At 44.8% G+C, this 20,851-nt stretch overlaps 1 protein-coding gene across 4 annotated transcripts in view; it reads left to right on the top strand.

Moving 5' to 3' along the window:
• Positions 1–20,851, top strand: part of PRKAG2 (protein kinase AMP-activated non-catalytic subunit gamma 2) — a 1,779,639-nt gene that overhangs the window by 898,260 nt on the left and 860,528 nt on the right. Inside the window, exon 1 of one of the 4 annotated variants that reach the window (XM_086941469.1) lies at positions 13,124–13,835. The exons of the other annotated variants lie outside the window; for them this stretch is intronic. Coding sequence (XP_086797595.1) covers positions 13,745–13,835 — 91 coding nt within the window. The 5' untranslated portion in view covers positions 13,124–13,744. Of the gene's footprint in view, positions 1–13,123; positions 13,836–20,851 lie in introns of those variants that run through there. 4 annotated transcript variants of the gene reach the window in all.

The following is a 20,851-nucleotide window of genomic DNA, read 5'->3' as shown; positions in this document are numbered from 1 at the left end:
GACGCCCACTCACAAATGAACAGTCTGGACACCACATCCACACTCAGGTGGAGTATTGTTTTTGTTTTGGAAGCTCAAGTATCAGGAATGTGAAGATAAACTATGGCCAGTGACAAGCTGACTGTCCCACTCAGTAACCTGTATATCCATTGTGCGGTGGATCGGACCAGAAACCACCTCTGTATTCCAAGTATAACACCCTCAAAGAACTTTTCGCACAGATGCACCGCACTTTTGCGCGTCGTCGTCAGTCAGTTTCACTTCCCCCTATGTTTTAAGAAAATATTATACAAGTGGGAGGGACAATTCACGCCTTCACATCCAAAACATTTTGGACACTTTTCTAAGTAGGGTATGCACAGAGGCTGTCTGAAAGAAGTGTGAGGATTAATATGCTAAAATAAAACTCAGAAAATATCTCTACTGTCCAATAAACAGTACCTAATACTTTTCGGTAAATGTTTTCTTTATTGTTAAAAGCAACACCACTTGGAGATAGGTGCCCTTCTTAATCGAGGGCAGACTATCCAGCTCTTTCCCAAATAATGAGGCTGACCCCTTTAATACCCAGTACAGGTAAGTAGAAGTAAAGTCACTTTGAAGGGGAAAAGAAAGAAGGGAGCAATTCTAATCCTAGATGAAGTTTGTTACATTCAATACCACATAATTACTATCCACATAAATCCACTGCACTTCATGCTACATAATTCCACGACACAAGACCACACCACGCCTTACAATTCCAAATCACACAATTCCACAACTAACAATTCCAATCCAACCTACATAATTCCACTCCACACCAGATACATCCACTCCATAACACATGGGTAAAATACATTGCCGTTCACAATGCCAACAGCTTTAACTCAAGCCAATGTGAGACTTATTGGATTTCCAATGCTTGTTTTCTATTGGGACTAGCCAACAGAATCAGGAAATCATCCAAGGAAAGTTTTTCCTTTCCTCGGTTGGAGAGGATGTTTCGGCAACATCCATTAATACTTTTTGATTTACGTATAAATATTTAGGTATTAAACAGCCCGACCGGTAACCAGGACTGAAAAATTCAGACGCAGGACGTGTTTATTTTTATTTCGAGATGACTCGGGGGAGAGGAAAGGTAGTCTGGTGCCCAGGTTGCAGGATGTGGAACTGAGAGTTATTTGTTTTCCAGGTCTAGAGTCTCCCTCCAAGTCAACCACTGTGATCCTGAGCAAATTACCTGGGCACATTCCTCAGTTCTTTTATCTGCGCGCATCAGAAATTCATTCTTTAAAGTTGGAAGCGCTCAGAAATAGGCTGACAGCAGGTTCACGGGCTAAAATGTGTACTGTTCTATGTTCTTTACGTTCAGTGCATTCAAAAATTCGATTTTATGAGAGCTAGAGTAAAGGTACTTTAACTTTCAGAGTGATGGCAAGTTGCATTCGTTCAACTTCCTATTGTTTAGTATGCAAGCTGAAGTACAACGCGCTGCTTAGTGTGCATGTAGGAATGGATGCTAGACGCGTTCTCCCACAGTCAGGTGGGTGAGTGAGTGGGTGGATGGATTGGCGGATAGATGGATGGACGGATGGACTTGTAGGCAGGGCCTTAACTCTGCCAGATACCATCGGGTCGCAGTGATTAAAAACTGACTTTGCAACGGATCTCTCAAGGGCTATCCATTGCTGTCCTTTACAAGGAAAACATTGATGTATTTCTCAAAAATTACATCTTAACAATGACTGTAAAAAAGACACCGAGATAAACCATGTCAGTGAGGTAGTTCCTGTTTAAGTTTTACTCGTTTTACTTCGTTTACTTCCTTAAGAGCATTTGCTTTTTCCAGGATACTGTTTCTGTATTTTTTTTGTGCCGCATATTAATCTTGTACTGTGAGCTGGGTCTGCTGCATGGGCAGTGCGAGTTCTGGTTGGGGGTGGGTGTTTATAACTAGCCACGATTGATAGCTCTTGAGTGGGGGCTGATGGGACGGTAAGATCCTCACAGCGCCTGTCAGTGGGTCATAAAGGTGTTCAGAATACATGCTCATCCAATCATAGGCCCCTCATCAGAGCGCACAGAGAAATGGTGATTCCTGGCAATTGTAATTGAAACATATGCTAAGGTGCGTGAAGTGGGTCCAAAGTTATTGAACTCTTATCAGTGTGAAAGTAAAAGAAAACAAAGGGATTAACCCCTTGCGTGCTGATGATGGCTCCCGTCCGTCATGCATCACGGTGGACGTGTGCTGATGACGGCCGGGAGCCGTCATGACCACGCCCGCGATCGGAATCTGCTGCACAGGCGCAGAATTCCGGCCGCGGGCAAGAGGTTAAAGGTGAATGTGTGTGAGGGAAGGTGAACTGAAGGAAAATCAAGGAAATACATGCAGAATCAGAGTTAAAAAAGAGGGCCCAGAAGATGAAAGAGATGAGATGTGTAAAGTGAACAGAGGATTTCAAAAAGATGTGGAAGCATAAAGGGTGTGTCTCAAGGAGAGGCTGCAGAGGAAAGTGGTGGGAAGGTGGGAAGAGTAAAGTGATTGCAACACTTTGAAGGCTACTACCATTCCAGAACGTAGTCATGTTTAATTCACAGTCTCATACATAGATGTCATTATGGGGTCACCAAGGATCGTAGCTGCGACCCCTGTCTAGCCCCTCACAACCCCTGGCACTGCTTTTGCCACCCATGGACTCCGAGGTGGCAAAATCAGTGACAAGATCCTAGGGTTGGCATTTCCTTATATGGGTCAGGGCTCAACCCTCCTTTTCAGTCTGATTTTACTATGCTAATAGTGAATAATAGTGTTTTATTCATTATCGGTGTAATGAAAAATCAAGTCAAGTCAAGTCAAAGAATTTATATAGCGCGCTACATACCCAGAGGGTCTCAAGGCGCTTGAGGAGGGGTGGGGAATTACTTGTCAAATATCCATGTTTTGAGTAGCTTTCTGAATGCTAGGTGATTCTGAGTAAGGCGAAGGTAAGTGGGAAGGGAGTTCTAGGTTTTAGCTGCCAGGTAGGAGAAGGATCTACCTCCCATGGTTGTTTTGTTGATGCGAGGTACAATGGCAAGGGCTAGGTTGGATGAGCGTAGCTGGCGGGAGGGGGAGTAGAAGGACAGTCGTGTGTTGAGGCATTCTGGTCCGATTTCGTAGAGTGCTATGTGTGCGTGGGTTAGGAGCCGGAAAGTGATCCTCTTATTGATGGGAAGCCAGTGGAGGTTTTTCAGGTGACCAGAGATATGTTCTTTACGCGGGATGTCTAATATGAGCCTGGCTGAAGCGTTTTGGATTCGTTGGAGTTTTTTCTGGAGTTTAGCGGTAGTACCGGCGTAGAGGGTGTTTCCATAGTCCAGTCGGCTCGTGATCAGGGCGTGGGTGACCGTTTTCCTAGTTTCGGTGGGGATCCAACGGAATGTTTTTTTGAGCATGCGAAGAATGTTGAAGCAGGATGAAGAAACGGTCTGTTCATCGAGAGTGAGGAGTCTAGGATGACGCCCAGGTTCCGTGCATGGTCTGTTGGGGTGGGTGCTTTTCCAAGGGCTTCTGGCCACCAAGAGTCGTCCCATGCAGAGGGGGAGGTACCTAAGATGAGGACTTCTGTTTTATCTGAGTTCAGTTTCAGACGGCTATGTTTCATCCATTCGGCTACTTCTTTCATTCCTTCGTGTAGGTTAGTTTTGGCGGTGCTAGGGTCATTGGTGAGAGATAGGATCAGTTGAGTGTCATCCGCGTAGGAGATGATGTTAAGGTTGTGTTGGCGTGCGATGGCCGCGAGGGGGCTCATGTATATGTTGAAAAGGGTGGGGCTGAGTGAAGATCCTTGTGGCACGCCGCAGATGACATCAGTGGCCTCTGACTTGAATGGTGGAAGGCGGACTCTCTGGCTTCTTCCGGTGAGGAACGAGGTGATCCATTCTAGTGCTTTTCCTTGGATTCCATTGTTTCTGAGGCGTTGTAGAAGGGTGCTATGGCAGACTGTGTCGAAGGCTGCGGAGAGGTCGAGGAGGATGAGGGTGACTGTGTCTCCTTTGTCCAGTAAAGTTCGAATGTCGTCTGTTGCTGCGATGAGGGTGGTTTCAGTGCTGTGTTTGGCTCGGAAGCCAGACTGTGAGGAGTCGAGGGAGTTGTTGGCTTCTAGGAAGGCGGCGAGCTGGTTGTTGACAGCTTTCTCGATGACTTTGGCCGGGAATGGAAGGAGCGAGATGGGACAGTAGTTCTTGAGTTCGGTGGGGTCCGCTGTGGGTTTCTTCAGAAGGGCGCTGAGTTCAGCGTGTTTCCAGCTTTCCAGGAAAGTGGCGGAGTTGAGGGAGCAGTTGATGATGTCTCGGAGGTGCGGTGCTATGATGGAGTCTGCTTTGTTGAAGATGTGGTGAGGGCAAGGATCTGTGGGGGATCCTGAGTGGATGGAGTTCATCAGGCGGATGGTGTCCTCAGTGGAGATTGGGTTCCAGTCATTAAGGATGTTCGAGGGTGGTGAAGGTTCCGCAGATGGTTGGGTGGGTTGGTCTTCGGGTTTGTTGTCGAAGCTGTTGTGGATGTCTGCAATTTTGTTGTGGAAGAATGAGGCTAGGGAGTCGCAGAGGGCTTGAGAGGGGGTGATGTCGTTGGAGTTGGCCGAGGGATTGGTGAATTCTTTGACGATGTTGAAAAGTTCCTTGCTGTTGTGGGCATTGCTATCTAGTCGGTCCTTGAAGGCGGTTTTCTTGGCTTTTCGGATCAGTTGGTGGTGTGTGCGAGTGGCGTTTTTGAAGGCGTTCTTGGTGCTGGTGGTAGGGTCTTTTTTCCAGGCCTTCTCAAGGGAGCGGCAGAGTTTCTTGGATTTCTTTAGATCATCGTTGAACCAGGAGGCTTTCTTGCTGCCAAGTTTGATTTGTCGTTTTTTCAGTGGTGCTAGGATGTCGGCGCTGTTGGATAACCATAGGGTGAGGTTGGTGGCGGCTTGGTCGGGGTTTGAGGAGTGGGCTGGGGGGTTAAGAAGAAGCGATGAGGAGATCTGGTCGATGGTGATTTTGTTCCAGTTTCTTTGCAGAGTTGGTTGGGGGTGGTTGTTGGGTTTGGGTTTGTTGTAGGTAAAGTGGACGCAGCTGTGGTCAGTCCAGAGGAGAGCCGTAGTGTGGCTGAAGGAGACATGATTGCTGGAGGTGAAGATAGGGTCGAGTGTGTGACCTGCGATGTGGGTGGGGGAAATGACCAGTTGTTTAAGTCCGAGGTTGGCGAGGTTGTCCAAAAGGGTGGTGGAGTTATGGTCGTTGTTCTTTTCAAAGTGAAAATTGAGGTCTCCCAGGAGGATGTAATCTTTGGAGGGGAGCGCGTGTGGAGTGATGAAGTCCGTGATGTCCTCACTAAATTGTGCGCGGGGTCCTGGAGGTCTGTAAAGGAGAGTGCCTCTGAGTGTGGTCTTGGGGTCGATGTGGATCTGGAAGTGAAGGTGTTCAGAGTTGGCGAGATTGACGTCTGAGCTGGTTGAGATGTGGATGGATTTCTTATGGGCGATAGCGATTCCTCCTCCTGTGTTGCCGGTACGGTCCTTGCGTATGATCTTATAATCTTCTGGGATGGCAATGTGATGTCTGGGGCGGAGGAGGCGTTCATCCATGTTTCTGTTAGGAAGGCGACGTCCGGAGAGATGATGTCTAGTAGATTCCATAGGTCAATGGCGTGCCTGTGGACCGATCGGGTGTTGAGCAAGATGCATTGTAGGTGGTTGGGGTCGGGAGTTTGTGGAGTGGTTGTAGCGGAGTTGTTGTCGGTGCCGATGAATTTGCAGGAGTAGCATGAGAAAGGTCCATGGGTGTGTCCAGGAGCGGCTTGGACGCAGTTGGGGGAGCGGCCGGGGTTAAGGGCTAGGAGGGTGGAGGAGTCGTAAGTGATGCGGGAGGGCTGGGCATTGCGAGGGCCAGGGGGTCTGGGCCTGGGCGCGGTCCAGGCGTGGACGGGCGTAGACGGGCTTACCTTTGGCGCACCTTCGGCGCGAATGGGGCGCGGTCGCTGCGCGTAAACGCTGCGCGCGGGAACAACTGTCATATATGGAGAGTGGAGGGGGAGGGGCGAGGGCGGCTCAGCTGGGAGGCGGGCGGGCTCATGGAAACGGAGCACAACAACAACAAAATCAAAATGGAGGGGAGGGCAGAGCAGGGCGCCGGGGGATATCACAGAAACAATGCGCAGGTCAATTTCACAGCAAGCCAGTAAAGCAGCGACCAAGCAATGTAAACGCAATAGAATCCTGGCGCTATTAAAAAACAAAACTTTGTCACAATGCAGCTTCTCAATACGATACCACGTTACAGCGCAGACAGGGGAGCGACCACTCAAGGCAGAAGCGAGGAGTGGATCACAGCGCTGCGAGGTCAGGGGACGCTCTTTATTGCTAGTGGGAGGGCGGCTCAGCTGGGAGGCGGGGCGGGCTCAAGGGAACGGAGCACAACAACAACAAAATCAAAATGGAGGGGAGGGCAGAGCAGGGCGCCGGGGGATATCACAGAAACAATGCGCAGGTCAATTTCACAGCAAGCCAGTAAAGCAGCGACCAAGCAATGTAAACGCAATAGAATCCTGGCGCTATTAAAAAACAAAACTTTGTCACAATGCAGCTTCTCAATACGATACCACGTTACAGCGCAGACAGGGGAGCGACCACTCAAGGCAGAATCGAGGAGTGGATCACAGCGCTGCGAGGTCAGGGGACGCTCTTTATTGCTAGTGGGAGGGCGGCTCAGCTGGGAGGCGGGGCGGGCTCAAGGGAACGGAGCACAACAACAACAAAAGCAAAATGGAGGGGAGGGCAGAGCAGCACTCGGAGCGGGAACGGGATCTTCGCTGACAGTTGGAGTAATTGAAATAAAATATTTTAAATGTATGTTGTGTACGTGAAGGTGAGAATGAGCGATGGGTAGTGAGTGAGAAAGAGTAAAATTATGGGGCAGATTTACCAAGACTTTAAGCCAGGGCAAAGTCACGTATACTGGAGTAAAGTCTTCATAAACTATGTTCCTTCCAGTGCAAAAACTTGTGCTGTAAAGTAAAAGTAAAGAAGCAAAACTATTGCTTTGCACTGCTTTGCACTACTTTGCATCAAGGGGGCATGCCAAGGGTGTTATTGAGGCTTTCAGTGGTTCAGCTGATGGGTTTTTATGCAAAGCCCTATCTACTAAAATTGTTAGGCATGACTTTGAACCGAAAAATATCACCTCCCTGATGCTTTAGTTTCTTCTAACATTTTACACATTGGATGTGTGCTGCATTGTGCAGTACACATCTAGTGAGTGAGAAGTTTTAAAGTTTGTCTAGGCATAGTATTTTGTACTGGATGTGTGTCCTTCCAGTAAAAAACCCGTGCTAGACATCACACACAGCTTTTTGCAAAGGTGTGTGCCTGGTGCGAGGCAGCCTGTTTGTTTGACAGCCAGGGAAGAGAGCAGCAAATCCAAGTCTTAGTAGATAAAGCTCTTCAATGCTCGCTCCCCCTAGCGCTATGCTTTAGCAAATGTGCTGCTGAGTGTTAGTGAGCATGAGTGAGTTAGTGAGTGAGAATGAGTGAGTGAGTGAGAGAAAGAGTGACAACAAGCAAGTGACAGAGCGTTGGAGAAAATATATTAATAAGAATGAGTGTGAACAAAAATGAGTGGCAGCGAGCGAGCATTACTGTGAGTGAGAGTGAGAGTGAGCCAAAATGAGTGATAATAAGTAGGAATAAGTGACAGTAAGAGTTAGTATGAATGAATAAGTATGAGTGAGTGACAGTAGGTGTGAATGTGCCAGTAAGTGAAAGTGAGTGATTGAGAATGAGAGAATGAATGAGTGAATTAGAATGAGTTAGAGTGAGAATGCAAGTGAGTTAGAGAGAGTGTGGGTGAGAGTAAATGTAAGTGAAGGTGAGTTAGACTGTGGTGTTATGCTTGTGAGTCTGTTGTTGGAATTGGCATACTGAAGGCAATCCTTGACTTAAAGAGCCACCCATAGCAAAAGGCTGGTGCCAGTGGCAAAATGATAGCCCGTACTTGCTAGAGGTAATGTTTGACCTAAGGCTCACCTATGGTATAAGGATGGCACTAATGGCGAAATTCTGGTATATTATATGTAATGGATGGCCAAAATGGGCACCCATGGCATACAGGGAGGAGCCAAAATTCTAACCCTGGCACAATGGAGACCATTTTTGACATATGGGGGCACCTTTTAGAAAATATTGACTCAGCTCCCTGGGAGTGTCCGGTTTCATTGGCTTTGCATACCATGAAAGGACTTGGCTATATGAGTGCCCTTTCGGAACCTGTGCAAAAAGAACAAATGATGGATGGAATGCTGAACAAATCAAACATTCACCCCAGTCACAGTCTGTTCTTGGTTTAATCCATCATTTTTTTGCTCACCAAGCCCTCCAAGTTTGGACCCAACCAAAAGCAAATCAGTCTCAACCCTCCTCCCCATGGGAACAGTCCAGCCCGAACTGCCAAGCCAGGTCCTCCCTGGGCTGTAAACAAGCATCTTGGGACCAGTTTTGCTCTGTCACCCCACATCAGCAAGGCTAGCTTGAATTCAGTGGCACAGTGAGCACGGGACCCACATCTGGGCATACCCTTCTGCCTTCAGGCAACAAAAGCAAAAAAAACAAATGATGGATGGAATGCTGAACAAATCAAACATTCACCCCCAGCCATAGATCTGGGTTTAATCCCTTCTTTTTTGCTCACCACGCCACCCCAGTTTGGACCCAGCATATGCAAATCAGTCTTGGCCCTGCTCCCCATGGGAACAGTCCAGCCCGAACTGCCAAGCCAGGTCCTCCTTGGACTGCAAACAAGCATCTTGGGACCAGTTTCGCTGTGTCACCCCACATCAGCCAGCCAGGCTAGCTTGAATCCAGTGGCACAGTGAGCACGGGACCTACATTTGGGCATACCCTTCCCACTAAGGGCGACAAAAGCAAAGATAACACATGATGTATGGAATGCCGAACAAATCAAACATTCTCCCCCAGTCACAGATCTGGCTTTAAACCATTGTTTTTAGGTCTCGCCTGGCGTTAGCAGCACGCATGCTCTGCATCACCATGCAAGGCTTCTTGGAATTAATACGGATTCCGCAGGGGACTTGAAGCTCCGCCCCTTCTTTCCATAGGCTTGCGTCGTAGCTTATGCTAAACGCAGCCTTTCTATTGTGAAGGTGGCTTAATCCCTCCCTGTTGCTGTTGTGTCCGCTTTTAGCCCCGCCCACCGGGACTGGATCTTTTACTTGCAGCGGGTGACAATTTCTTTAAATTATTGGATAAGCACTTTTTTTTTTACATTTGTGAGTGGCTGTTTAACATTGCAGTAGCTTCATTACTATGGCATCCACTTTACAGGTAGTTAGCACATCGCTTTTAAGTACGCGGCGCTGCGCTTTGTTTCAGCGCGACACCCGCTTTCAAGTAACAAAAACACGTTCTATTTAAAAATGCCTGGCGGCAGACCTAAGATAGAGGAAATACTTTTTGTGTGCTTTACTTTGCACACTTGGTCCACATGTGCGGCTTAACCACCTCCATATTTTAATCACCCAGAACTTTAACTCTTCTCCCCGTGTGGTGCCCTCCCTCTCGACACCAAAAGCTACACTCCTCCCACCCTGCTTCCGGGTTAAGGAGACTGAACCTTTGTCATGGGCTGCCTGGGCTCAGCCTCTCCCGTATCACCTCGAGAGCCGCAGAGGCACGGTGATCAGCCACTCATCCAAGCTCAGTACTGCTCGGCCACCACCTCTCCTCCCCTGCAACAGATGATCTACTATTATGGGGACCGCAGGAGAATCCGAGTGCACTCCTGATTGCAGTCACAAGCAGTCACAATCAAACTGCCACGATTGATTGTCGTTCCTCTTTCGGCTCTCCTCCCCTGTTCATCTTTCGGCTCTCCCCCCATTCCTCTTTCGGCTCTCCTCCCCGTTCCTCTTTCGGCTCTCCCCCGTTCCTCTTTCACCTCTCCCCCATACCACCTCTCCCCCCATTCCTCTTTCGCCTCTTTCCCTTCCTGTTTCACCTCTCCCTGTTCCACCTCTCCCCCGTTCCTCTTTCACCTCTCTCCCCTGTTCCTCTTTCACCCTTTTCCCCCATTCCTGTTTCACCTCTCTCCTCATTCCTCTTTCCAGTGCATCAATGGTACAAATAGTCAGGCATCCCACATACGATGCCGGTCACACTCTTGATGGAATTTTCACATCCAACCCCCATTTGAAAAATCAAGAAATTCTGCCAATCCCATGGTCAGACCATAAAGCCATTTTATTCATAATAACCACTACTCATAATACCCCCTATTCCCATAATCCCCAAAAGATAATCAAAGGGCAAAACTGGAGGAATATCAACCCACAAGCATTGCAAACCGCGCTAGCATTCTTAAAACCTGAACTAGTGTCCGAAGCGAACCTGGCAACAGAAAAACTCACCAAATTGATTAAATCTGAGGTAAATGTTTTAGCCCCAGTAAAAAGCTTTATTAGCAGGTGCCTAACGAAATCCAAAGCTTGGTTCTGCGACTCACCGTGTGCTCAGAAACAACTCTGTAGACAATTGGAAAGACGCTGGAGAAAGAAATACGACAAAACCGATAAAGTCCTATATGCAGAGTCACTGACTGTCTTTAAAAAAAATGATCTTGGATAAGAAGAGCAGCTATTTCTCAGAGAAAATCCGGCAGGCAGGTAGGCAACTCTAGCAAAACTCTCTTTCCAACCCTTAAGAGGCTTTCTAAACTACCTGAACCACAAAAAGGTGACAGCAGTGTGGAATTCTGCAACAAACTGGCAAGGTTTTTCAAGGACAAAGTGCAAACTATCTTTGAATCTCTTTTAGGCTAGGGCACTGGCTACATAAGTGACACCCCTACCATAACACTCCCAGGTTCCAACAAAGTTTTAAGTTCTTTTTGCTTTCAGAACCTGTGGCTTTTTAGAAAATGTATGTGAAACGGTACTTTAAAATTAACTATCTTGCCTTTTTTTCAACCTTTTCTCAGGGATAGACCTTCCCCCACAAAAAAAAACAAAATTCCCTGAAAGAGGTCAGGCTTGGTTGCTTCACACTCTTGCTACAATTCAGGGCAGGTCCTACGGTTCACCACTTTAAAAAATCACCAGCTGCCACTCCAGGAACAGAGACTAAACAGTGTCTTCATGAGCGCTGCTTATGTTCTGCAGCTCCCACTATATCTAGGACTTGTAATATAAATAAATTCAGCAGTGAAATGTGCAGTCTTCTGATAAATTAAAAAATGAACTAAAAAACAAACATTTGTAAACAATTTGTGTCATGTTTTATTATACTGAATACATGAAAAATGAAGCATTTGTATAAAACCTTCTCCTTTGCTGCTCACACAAGTGATATCTTAAAACTGATGTTAAACCAAAATGTATTAACAATACAGAATAATGTAGGCCAATAACATCATGCATATTTAATATATAGTCTCCAGCACAATAAATGTGCATTTAACTACTTTTAGATAATTTATTTCTCTAAGATTTATCAATAAATTTAACTATATCCTCCTCAGAGGAACACATAGTTTTACATGCAATACAAAGCGAAATGAGAATTTTTCTCCTGGCATCTAAAAGAGACATTTGTATGTGTTGTAATATTAATCATTAGTGAAGTAAATTATTGTCATGTCATCAGAACTAATGTCATATGACATCATTTCCTGTGACGATTGGGGTTTAAAGGAAATATGATGTCACTTCCTGTGACATCCTCAAGGTCCAGGGTGTGATTTTGCTCCGCTTCCCCAGACATGTTGGTGAATCAGCTTCCATGGTCTCACATTTTCGAAATTGAAATAGTTTCAGTTCCAATTTGTCACAACAATATCTATGTTGCTCATTAATCTGATACTGATAACAAGCATTGGCAAAGCCAACAGGTCTGGCTGGTTTAAGGCACATGTTCGTTATTGTGTGATGTATCTGGATACAATAACAGAAAAGTCACAGAGAGGCACTCAAATACTAGGTGGCATGGTATATGAAGAACAAGATTATAGTTTACATATTTTAAGCCTCCTCCTCAATTACGTAGGCCGTGGACATGATGAAGGATTTATAATCATGCTTTATCACTGCCCTCCGTATACCCTCCACTTCACTATCAGTAGTGCTTTCAATGAGCCGGTACTACCCGGTACGGAGTAGCTGCACTTTTTTTTATTTTGTGATACTTTTAATTGGAGAGTACCGACACTTCTCAGAAACAAGCAGGTACTCTGGTACAGAGTACCTGCACTTCTATTTTTCCATTTCAAGCACTTACTAACAGTCCTACTACCTAAAGGAAAATCTAGTGCCTGGGTAGGTCTGGTACAGAGTCAGCCGCATGGCAGCCATGATCCTTCGCACACACTACCCTTCAGTGCTCCCACGCCGAGCAATTTTAATCTACTAGCTCTAAGCTGTAGAACTCCCTCCCCTCTTACATTCATTCATTCCATTTTGTTTATGAGTTTGTAAAGCAGTCGCGCTGCCTCGTGGCCTTTAAGACATCAACTATGTAAATCCCGCTTAAGAACCTTTGAATTTGAGCCAACCCTGGGCTATTCAATTCATCACACTGCCCCAAATGCACACACATTAGTTTTACATATAGTACTACAGACCGCCTCACGGTTACTTCAAGGAGCTAAATGCTTAATTTCTGTCATTAACGTCTTCTTTGGTTCTTTTACTCATTTTATATAGCTTTAATAATAAATATTATTAATAATAATAATGCCATCATATAAAACTGCAAACCAAAAAACACTCAAATAAAATGTAATACCACGCAAAACAGTACTTGACCAAAGCATACAATTATACAGGAGAGAGTGAAAGCGATACTTAACAAAGACATACAATTTAAAGAGGAATGAGGAAGGCGCGGTGCCAGAGAGCGCACGAGCGGGCTTCCCCCCGCGGTAGCCGCAGCGTGATCCCAGCAGACACCTGACGGCCGCCGCGCGGTTATCGCCACTCGCTAGCGCGTGGCCCTACATTAAAATAGTCGCGTAATGTCATGGCCTAGCGGGAATGCGCCGCGGCCAATGGCTGCCAGGGATTGTCTGGCGCGGGGCGGTTTCCTTTTACAGTCTTTCCAAGGAGGCCTCGCGCACAAGTGCACATGATAACTCCAGCCAAGGGTGCTCGCGCCGCCTTTGCGTAGGCTTCGCCTTTCTTTTTTTTTTTCTCAGAGCCTGCTTATCTAGGAGCAGCCGAACTTCGCCCGTTCGGCTCTGTCCTGCTCTGCCCTGGTGAGCGGCGACTGAAGTGCACTTAAAAGCGTGCGGGCTGCGATTGAGGACGGTTCTGCATCTCGATCTGGGAAAAGCACCACAGGGTTTAATTTGAACACCTGTGCGAGTTTTGTTTTTTAATGTTGCTGCTGCGCCAACAGCGTCTGGAATAAGCTGCTGGCAAGAATCTGCATCAAGATAAACCACCTTTCTGTCAGAATACAACTATTTTGTATACATTCTCCATCTGCCTACTAATTCGGCCTCGGAAGTGTTTTGGGTGATTTATTCTCATTCATTCATTCATTCATCTGAAGTTGCATCCATATCTTTCAACTTTTTTTCTTGCTGGACTGGAGAGGTCATTTTTTCCCCTATCGCCCACGTTCGTCAGGCACGTTTGAGTGCGACCCACACCTTTGAATCGGACTTCTTCCTCCAGGTCGCCCAGTTCGGGAATGCCCATCTGCCACCAAGACGCTGCCCACCCTCGCTGCCAATGAAGCGCTTCGGCAGCCTGAGGGTCAAGAAACGCAAGGACCAGGGCCGCAGCACAGAGCGGCGCCAGTCTGAGCCCCATACTATTATAGGTAAGAAAAGTCATTTTTGATTAAAATTGATTTCCAAATCGACTCACCAAACTCTTCCTCAGTGTTATATGAAGGTCATATGTAGGAATTCTGACCAACCTGTCTTAGCTGCTTAAGGTCCTGGCTGCAGACTTTGATATCAAGGTCAAGGATGCCCATAGCAGGCAGGGTTGACATAGCCTTTCTCCCTCTTGAGTTTATAATGCAGTTGTTATTCAATCGATTAAAAGTAGAGACTTTGACCCAACCTGTCGATTCGTAGTTTGGAAAGGACATTACGTGCACGAGTACCGACAATGCCTAGTTAGCATTTTCTTGGTTCTCTCAAAAACCAAATAATGTAAATACATTAAAAAATAGTACCATAAGGGCCCTGAACCTTATCACCGCTCTTTCATCCTTCCGTGGATGGAACACACGTCTGTCACTCACCTGGTACTGGATCACAGTTCTCATAAGTGTCCTTACATGCTCGGAAGCATGTAAGGGCAGTCACGCGTGAAGCGTAGCAGAGCGTGACAGAAGGCTCGCTTCACACTCTATCACGCTTCACACGGTGACCTTGCAAATCTGTGTTTTTTTGTGTGTTTGTAGACACATTAGAATGCAATACATTTAATTGGGTAGTATTGGTCCTATTTTTCGTGTACCTAGAAATACTTTCATTGTGAAGCGCCCATATGAAGTGTTTCTGCTATATAACCGTGTCAGCCTGAAGTGTGCCAATTTTAATATAAGAGAAAGGATTTTTTTAAGAGGAAGAGGGGATGATTGTTAGTGCTTTCTTTATACAGTGACTGTGCCACAATTTCCAACATATTTAAATTATTTGTAATTACTGCAGTAAAAGGTAATTGGACATCAAATCCGCTAGTTCTGAAGTTAATTTATTAAATAACTATGACCATAACAGATAACGGATCACATCAGTTGTGTAGTAAAACATTGTTATCTTGGCCTTCCCTAGCCAAAGTATGTTGATATTGTAATGATATTGTCCAGATAACTTATCAGTAATCTTCATCAAATTTATTTTTAAAATAGTTTATGACCTCACCTGAAGTCTAAAATCATCAACATATTCAACAGAATAAAATCCACATCTCCATCTCATAAACAATCATAATACATAAAATAGCTCTTATCAGTACTCCTGAGTATATTTTTTTCTTGTCATTCTTTACCGTTGACGCAGGTCTGCCATTTAATCGGGAATTAAAAACAACCCCATCCCACAGTGGCAGCTGCTTTCATTAGAAAGTTGTGGGGCAGTGGGGTGATAATATTCCTTTCCACTGGTTATCCTGTTTTTCTAGTCATCATTGTGCGTTTAAATTATGTCTTCATGTTACCAACATTCAATGGCACTTTTACCTTTTCTTTGCACTAAATGGGGTGAATTCAAACTGAAACTGTTTTAAGTACACCACCTGCAAAGAAACACCCACACAGTTCTATTAAAAGCTATTTGCTTGTTTAATTGAACTAGGCATGTGCAGAAGTTAGCACCATTGTGATTATGAGCACCTTTGTAGACATTGCTTTCTTCGGGGGATCGACGTGCATGCTTATTTTTTTTAAAATAGGGCAAACTGCTGAACATAATGGTCGAACTTTAGCAGTTTGCATATAAAAACGCAAGTGCAGATATAAGAATAAATAAAAACATTGGCAAAGCCAACAGGCTTGGTATTGGCTACCATCCTTCTGACGTTCTCAATGCGTATTTGTTTTGCCATGATTTGTGTGAATTCTTTGTTGAAACAGCTGCTCGAAAAGCAAAAATATTGTTATGTCTGGAAAAGCACACATTGTCATGTAAGTCGATGAAGGAAAATGCTCTGTGATTGGTTGCGCTCCGTGTGAAAGGTCAGAATGTCGTCACTCAATCATTCACCTCCGTACACAGAGTTGTCAGCTCGCTTGCCACACACACTACATAAACAACTCACGTCTTCGCCATGCATTTCTTGTATGCAGGGCCACAGGAATTATGCAGCAGGGAAGGGACAAATCATGCAACAGGAGTAAGTAAATTATGTGGCAGAAAAGGCTAATTATGCGGCATATTGCAGCACATTTTGTAAAAGTAATAATTCATTATTGTGTCATTTTTACACTTGCTTACACTGTCTGGTCGTTGGTATCATCTCATTAGTACCAGTTTAACACCCAAATATAGCAATAAACAACAGAAAGGTGAACAGTCAACCTATGCAAAGTGCCTTCAACTTTGCGGCAGCATGTGTCGTTGCATTTTTTGGAACTTTTGTACTGTTTGAGCTAGAAACAATGTTTTTGTTAAAATCTGCAGATTATGCACCACATGATGGATTATGTGGCAAATCTAAAATTACACAAAAACTGCTATATAACCGCATAATTCCAGTGGCCCTGCTTATACGCTTGCATATTACATCACTTATACCATGCTAAATAATTGTATTCCTAAGAAGACTCATCACATGTCTAATAAAATCATTTATGAAAACACTCTGTATGGTGAAGTTGCGAGTTATAGTTAATGTAGTGTGGCAAGTGAGTTTGCCATGCTGTGTACAGAGGTGCGTGATTTATAGTAATTTATAGGTGATGCGTAAATTACAAATTTAAATTATGGCTAGCTTTATAATTTCTTATGTTTGTGTAGTTTAAGTTGGCTTTGTATAGAAATAGTAAATGATAAATGTATGTTATAACTACAGAGTGGGGTACAGCGCAGTGGCATTAAGTCAGTGTAATGGAGTGGCGCAGAGTGGAGATGCATACAGTGGAATAACGCAGAGTGGAGTGCGTAAACTGGAGTGTCATACAGTGGAATAGTGTATAGTGGAGTGACGTAGACTGGGTGGCGTACAGTGGAGTGGCATACAGTCGAATAACGTATAGTGGAGTGGTGTAGACTGGAGTACGTTCAACCATCACACCTTTTGTCATAATCAAGTCTGTATTGCATTCATGAGTCTATAAAGAAAACAATCATCTTTAGTTATTTTTTTCACCACTGTGGTTTTTTTAATGCTTTTGTGATGACTCAAACACGAGCCTGAGACTGTGGAGACTGCCTTAAAAAGGTTTTTGTTTTTGCATATCATAGCGTCCTCACCCTAAGTTGACCATACCAAAGTCTTGCAAGATCAGAATGTTTTTCTAAAACTTCATCTGGCCCCTCTGCGCTGCTATTAGGACCAGATATTTATTTATTTATTTGTTTTGCCTCATGGCAAGGAAGAGTAATGTAAGTGTTAATGAAGTTGTGCAGTTGTGCTTTATGTTGCAGAAATATATGTGCATATTTTTCAGTGAAATTGTGCTAAATGAAGACATTGTGTGCTCTCCTATTGCCCCTTCCTTTTGGGATCCCTAAAGAGCACCACCAAGTGAGACAAAAGTGACTGCAAAGCAAGAGAGTCTATTGCCTTGCTTTTGTTTCTATATCTTAGAAACAAGAGCAGAACTATAAAAAAGGTTCCCTCGCTATTGAGTCATTATTCATTAACAAGCATTGGCAAATGCAATAGGTCTAGCTTTAATGTGCTATCAAATGGAAACACAGATGCACAAATGTGGTATGTCTGTGTTAGCAAATTCAAGCTAGTGTTGTAACGGAGGCCTCCGCAGTTCCTGTGGTCCAGGGGCCCTCAGGGTTTCGACTTTTGGAGAGGGCCACCTCATCCTCTAAGCCATGCCATTGCATGGCTTGCAAAATGTGTGCAATAGAATGGTATAAGAAATAGTTAAACGCTCAAGAAATTCACTCTTCTCTCCCAAGTAGGCCCCTGCAGCATAAGGGGGTGCCGAACTGTTCAGTGGGCCCCATTGAGCCCAAGACCAATGAATGTCTGTTTGATCTGGGAGACACCGGGGGTCACTCATCGCATTCTGCAGGAGGACCCATAATTTTGCGTTATGCCACTGATTCAAGCTAAACCTGTTGGCTCTGCTTGTTTTTCCAGTTGTTTATCTCCTGAATGACCACCTTGCCACCTCTAAGATGCTTTCATCCAAATCTGTTTCCTTTACTTTCAGTACAATGCATTTTGGGATCTGAAATAGTCCAGCATGTGCCATTGTGGCAGTACTGCAAAACGTAAAACGTAATTTGCTATGCAATAAACACCTGTATATTTAAGCACATATGTGCATGGCTGATTTTCAATTGGCCTGCGCTTGAAAAACAGTGAGAAAGTGCCACTCACACATAATCATTTGAAGTTAATGCTTGCAGAGACCTTTCAAATCCATGCTTTTTAAATGTCATCCGCTTCAATGATGTTCAGATTTCCAGTTCCCTTGTATTTGGTATTAAAAATGTGTGTAGTTTCAAGAGATCACTGCGGAGCTCTAGCATTTGAGGCCTGAACTTCTATTTTATGTGTAAACTAAGCTGCAGCTCTGCTGTGTGAGCCTTTGAGGTCAGAGTGGCCCTGCAGTCTGCCACTGATTCTGATGATTCAATCCAATTTCTCCCTCTCCTTCATCACAAGAGTACATATTACTTTCCAGAGAAGTGCATAGGGGCATATTTACAAGCCCTTTGTGCCGCTGGTGCGTCACTTTTTGTGCTCCATATTTATAAGGACACGTAAAGCCACCCTGCGTGGCTTTTTGTGTCCTTGTACATACAGCCCCTTTTCACGCAGCACTTTGTGTGGAGGGGCGTTCCATGAGTGTTTAAGTGGGTGTTCCCACACAACACCGACCTGGTCGGTGACATGCTTCATCGTCGGGGCCACCTTGACAGCCGAGTGCCGCCAAGGTGTGCTGCAACACCTGAATACAGTGGAGCGGGTATGTGAGTGATGAATGTGAAAAATGGAAAAAAAGTCAGTGAGTTAAAAATTGTCCTGGTATAACTTGACCAAATATAATTTATTCTAAAGCTACTGGACAATATTAAAAACAGTGATGATACAATAAAGGCTTTAATGAGACCTAGTGTATCTGTGATATGTGTTGGGTCTACATGTTTCGGACTCCACACGCGGAGTTCGGACCTTGAACAGTGTCCCTGGATTGCGCTGTTTGTGCTTGGCATGCTGTCTCCGATCTCGGAGGCTTTCTGTTATTTTTCCTGTCTCCGATCACGGAGACTTTTGTTTTCCCCATATCGCCATGACTACCAGACGCGCGTATGACGATCACGTACGCACGTGACATCATCGCGCGATACTGGACTGGCCACGCCCTCCCCGCCCACAATGGCGGCCGCCTTTAACAACGGCGCCGTTTCTCTCTCCAGTGCGGGTACACGGAGGGAGTGAAGTAGGTTATCAGCTGATTTACGACCAGAGGAACTGTAAGTAGAATCTGCCCTTAAAAGAATACCTCGGATTCCGAACCTCTTTTCAGCTGCATAGGAGGGAACATACTCTCCTTTGTACCCCTCTCCATGTTCCCTTATCTCTTTTACACAGAATACGTTTCGAACTCTGTAACTTCCCCTCAAATCCCCGTGAGGCAAACTTTCCTCCATTGAGGAGTAAGTGTTGTTTTTTTCCTGACAATATGTGTGTGGTGTGGTGTTTTGTTATATGTTATTTGTGGTTCTGGATCAAGTTGGCAATTTCGCACGTCGGTAATCCCTGACACTAAAGAGTTAGAATTATGACTGAGGCACGCACAATCAAGTTTGTGATAAAAGTGGTTTAAAAGATAAAACTACGCATGCGTGCACATTCACACCCATATTGATAGGTGTGCCCTACCAAGGAACACTTGGTTTTAAATATAGGAAATTATGCTGATACACCGCACTATGGTTTATTCGCATCACTGAATGTGGAATGAGTCACAGACAGAGCGGACTACGTCACTTCACTACGTTACAGGCACGTAAATAACCTTTATGAGTGATAATTTTCTCTCTTTTACAGGTTTGTTCCTTTTTATGTAACATATTCAAATACTAGGAGTCAAGAGGGGCAGAAAGGACTGGATCGCCCTCCACTCAATCCAACACTAATCAAAAAAATGACCCAGTCCTCAAGGCAACACAAAAATAAGTGAGGCTGTAAACAGTTCTAGATCGTCCATAGAGCACTCTAATTATATCTCTATTCATAGAGATTATAACACTGTTTCAGTCAATTGCCAACGTTAAAAAATGAGCCCATCTCTGATAAACAAAAAACCGTCCAACACAGTACAGACATTCATTAGAGGGACAACATTTAGAAAAAAGTGTGAATAGCTAGATGACACCTCACGGGCGCACCACCAATGGGGCCCATGGTTGGTACTCACCAGGTCGGCCCTGTTCTCATCATCGGTGTCAAATAGCTTAACAAAAACGTGTCCAAAACCCAAAGTAAGGAAAGTAACAGTGAATGGTGCAGTGTACAAACAACATATATGTGACACGGACTAACAACGTTCAACATATAACACACACAAAACTGCGCAACAAGATATTACTCTTACTTTATTTATATCTTCTTGTTGCATTGCAGTTTAACATGTAATATAAAAGGGTGAGTTATGAATACTACCTATCGCTTCATACTCAGCCCACAGCCGACATGATTCATTGCCTTAGGTATTATATCAGGCAATTTCTTCAGGGCCAACGTATATTTACGATGTCACTGCCAGCGATACTGTGCTTTTAAAATGCTGAAAAACCAAAAACATAAGACACACATATATATATATGTGGGCATCTGCCTATAGCAATCCTGCATATTTAATATCCACATTGCACCCTGTCATCGACAGAAAAAGCTCTTTACCTAGATAAGTCCTTTACTTTCATACCATTACCGCTCTGGCTCTGTGCAAAATCATAGACCCCCTTCCGATAGGTAAGTAGGGTCCCGCCTCCCTTCTTTAAGTGCCTGGACAAAAGACAAGGAGGAAAACGCCATACGGGCGAAAGTTAACATCAGCATGTCTACTCTCACCGTCTTTTAGTCATCTGGTTCCGCGTTTACATGCTTACTCGTGGAGGTACTGCAAACGGCGTTTCCTCAACACCGGAGCGCCATAAGTAGGGCTTGTGGTGTATTTATCAGAGT

The sequence above is a fragment of the Lissotriton vulgaris genome, chromosome 10, assembly GCF_964263255.1.
Source record: "Lissotriton vulgaris chromosome 10, aLisVul1.2, whole genome shotgun sequence".
NCBI lineage: Eukaryota > Metazoa > Chordata > Amphibia > Caudata > Salamandridae > Lissotriton > Lissotriton vulgaris.
Note: the sequence above shows the minus strand (reverse complement) of the source record. Positions and strands in the feature narration are given on the sequence as shown.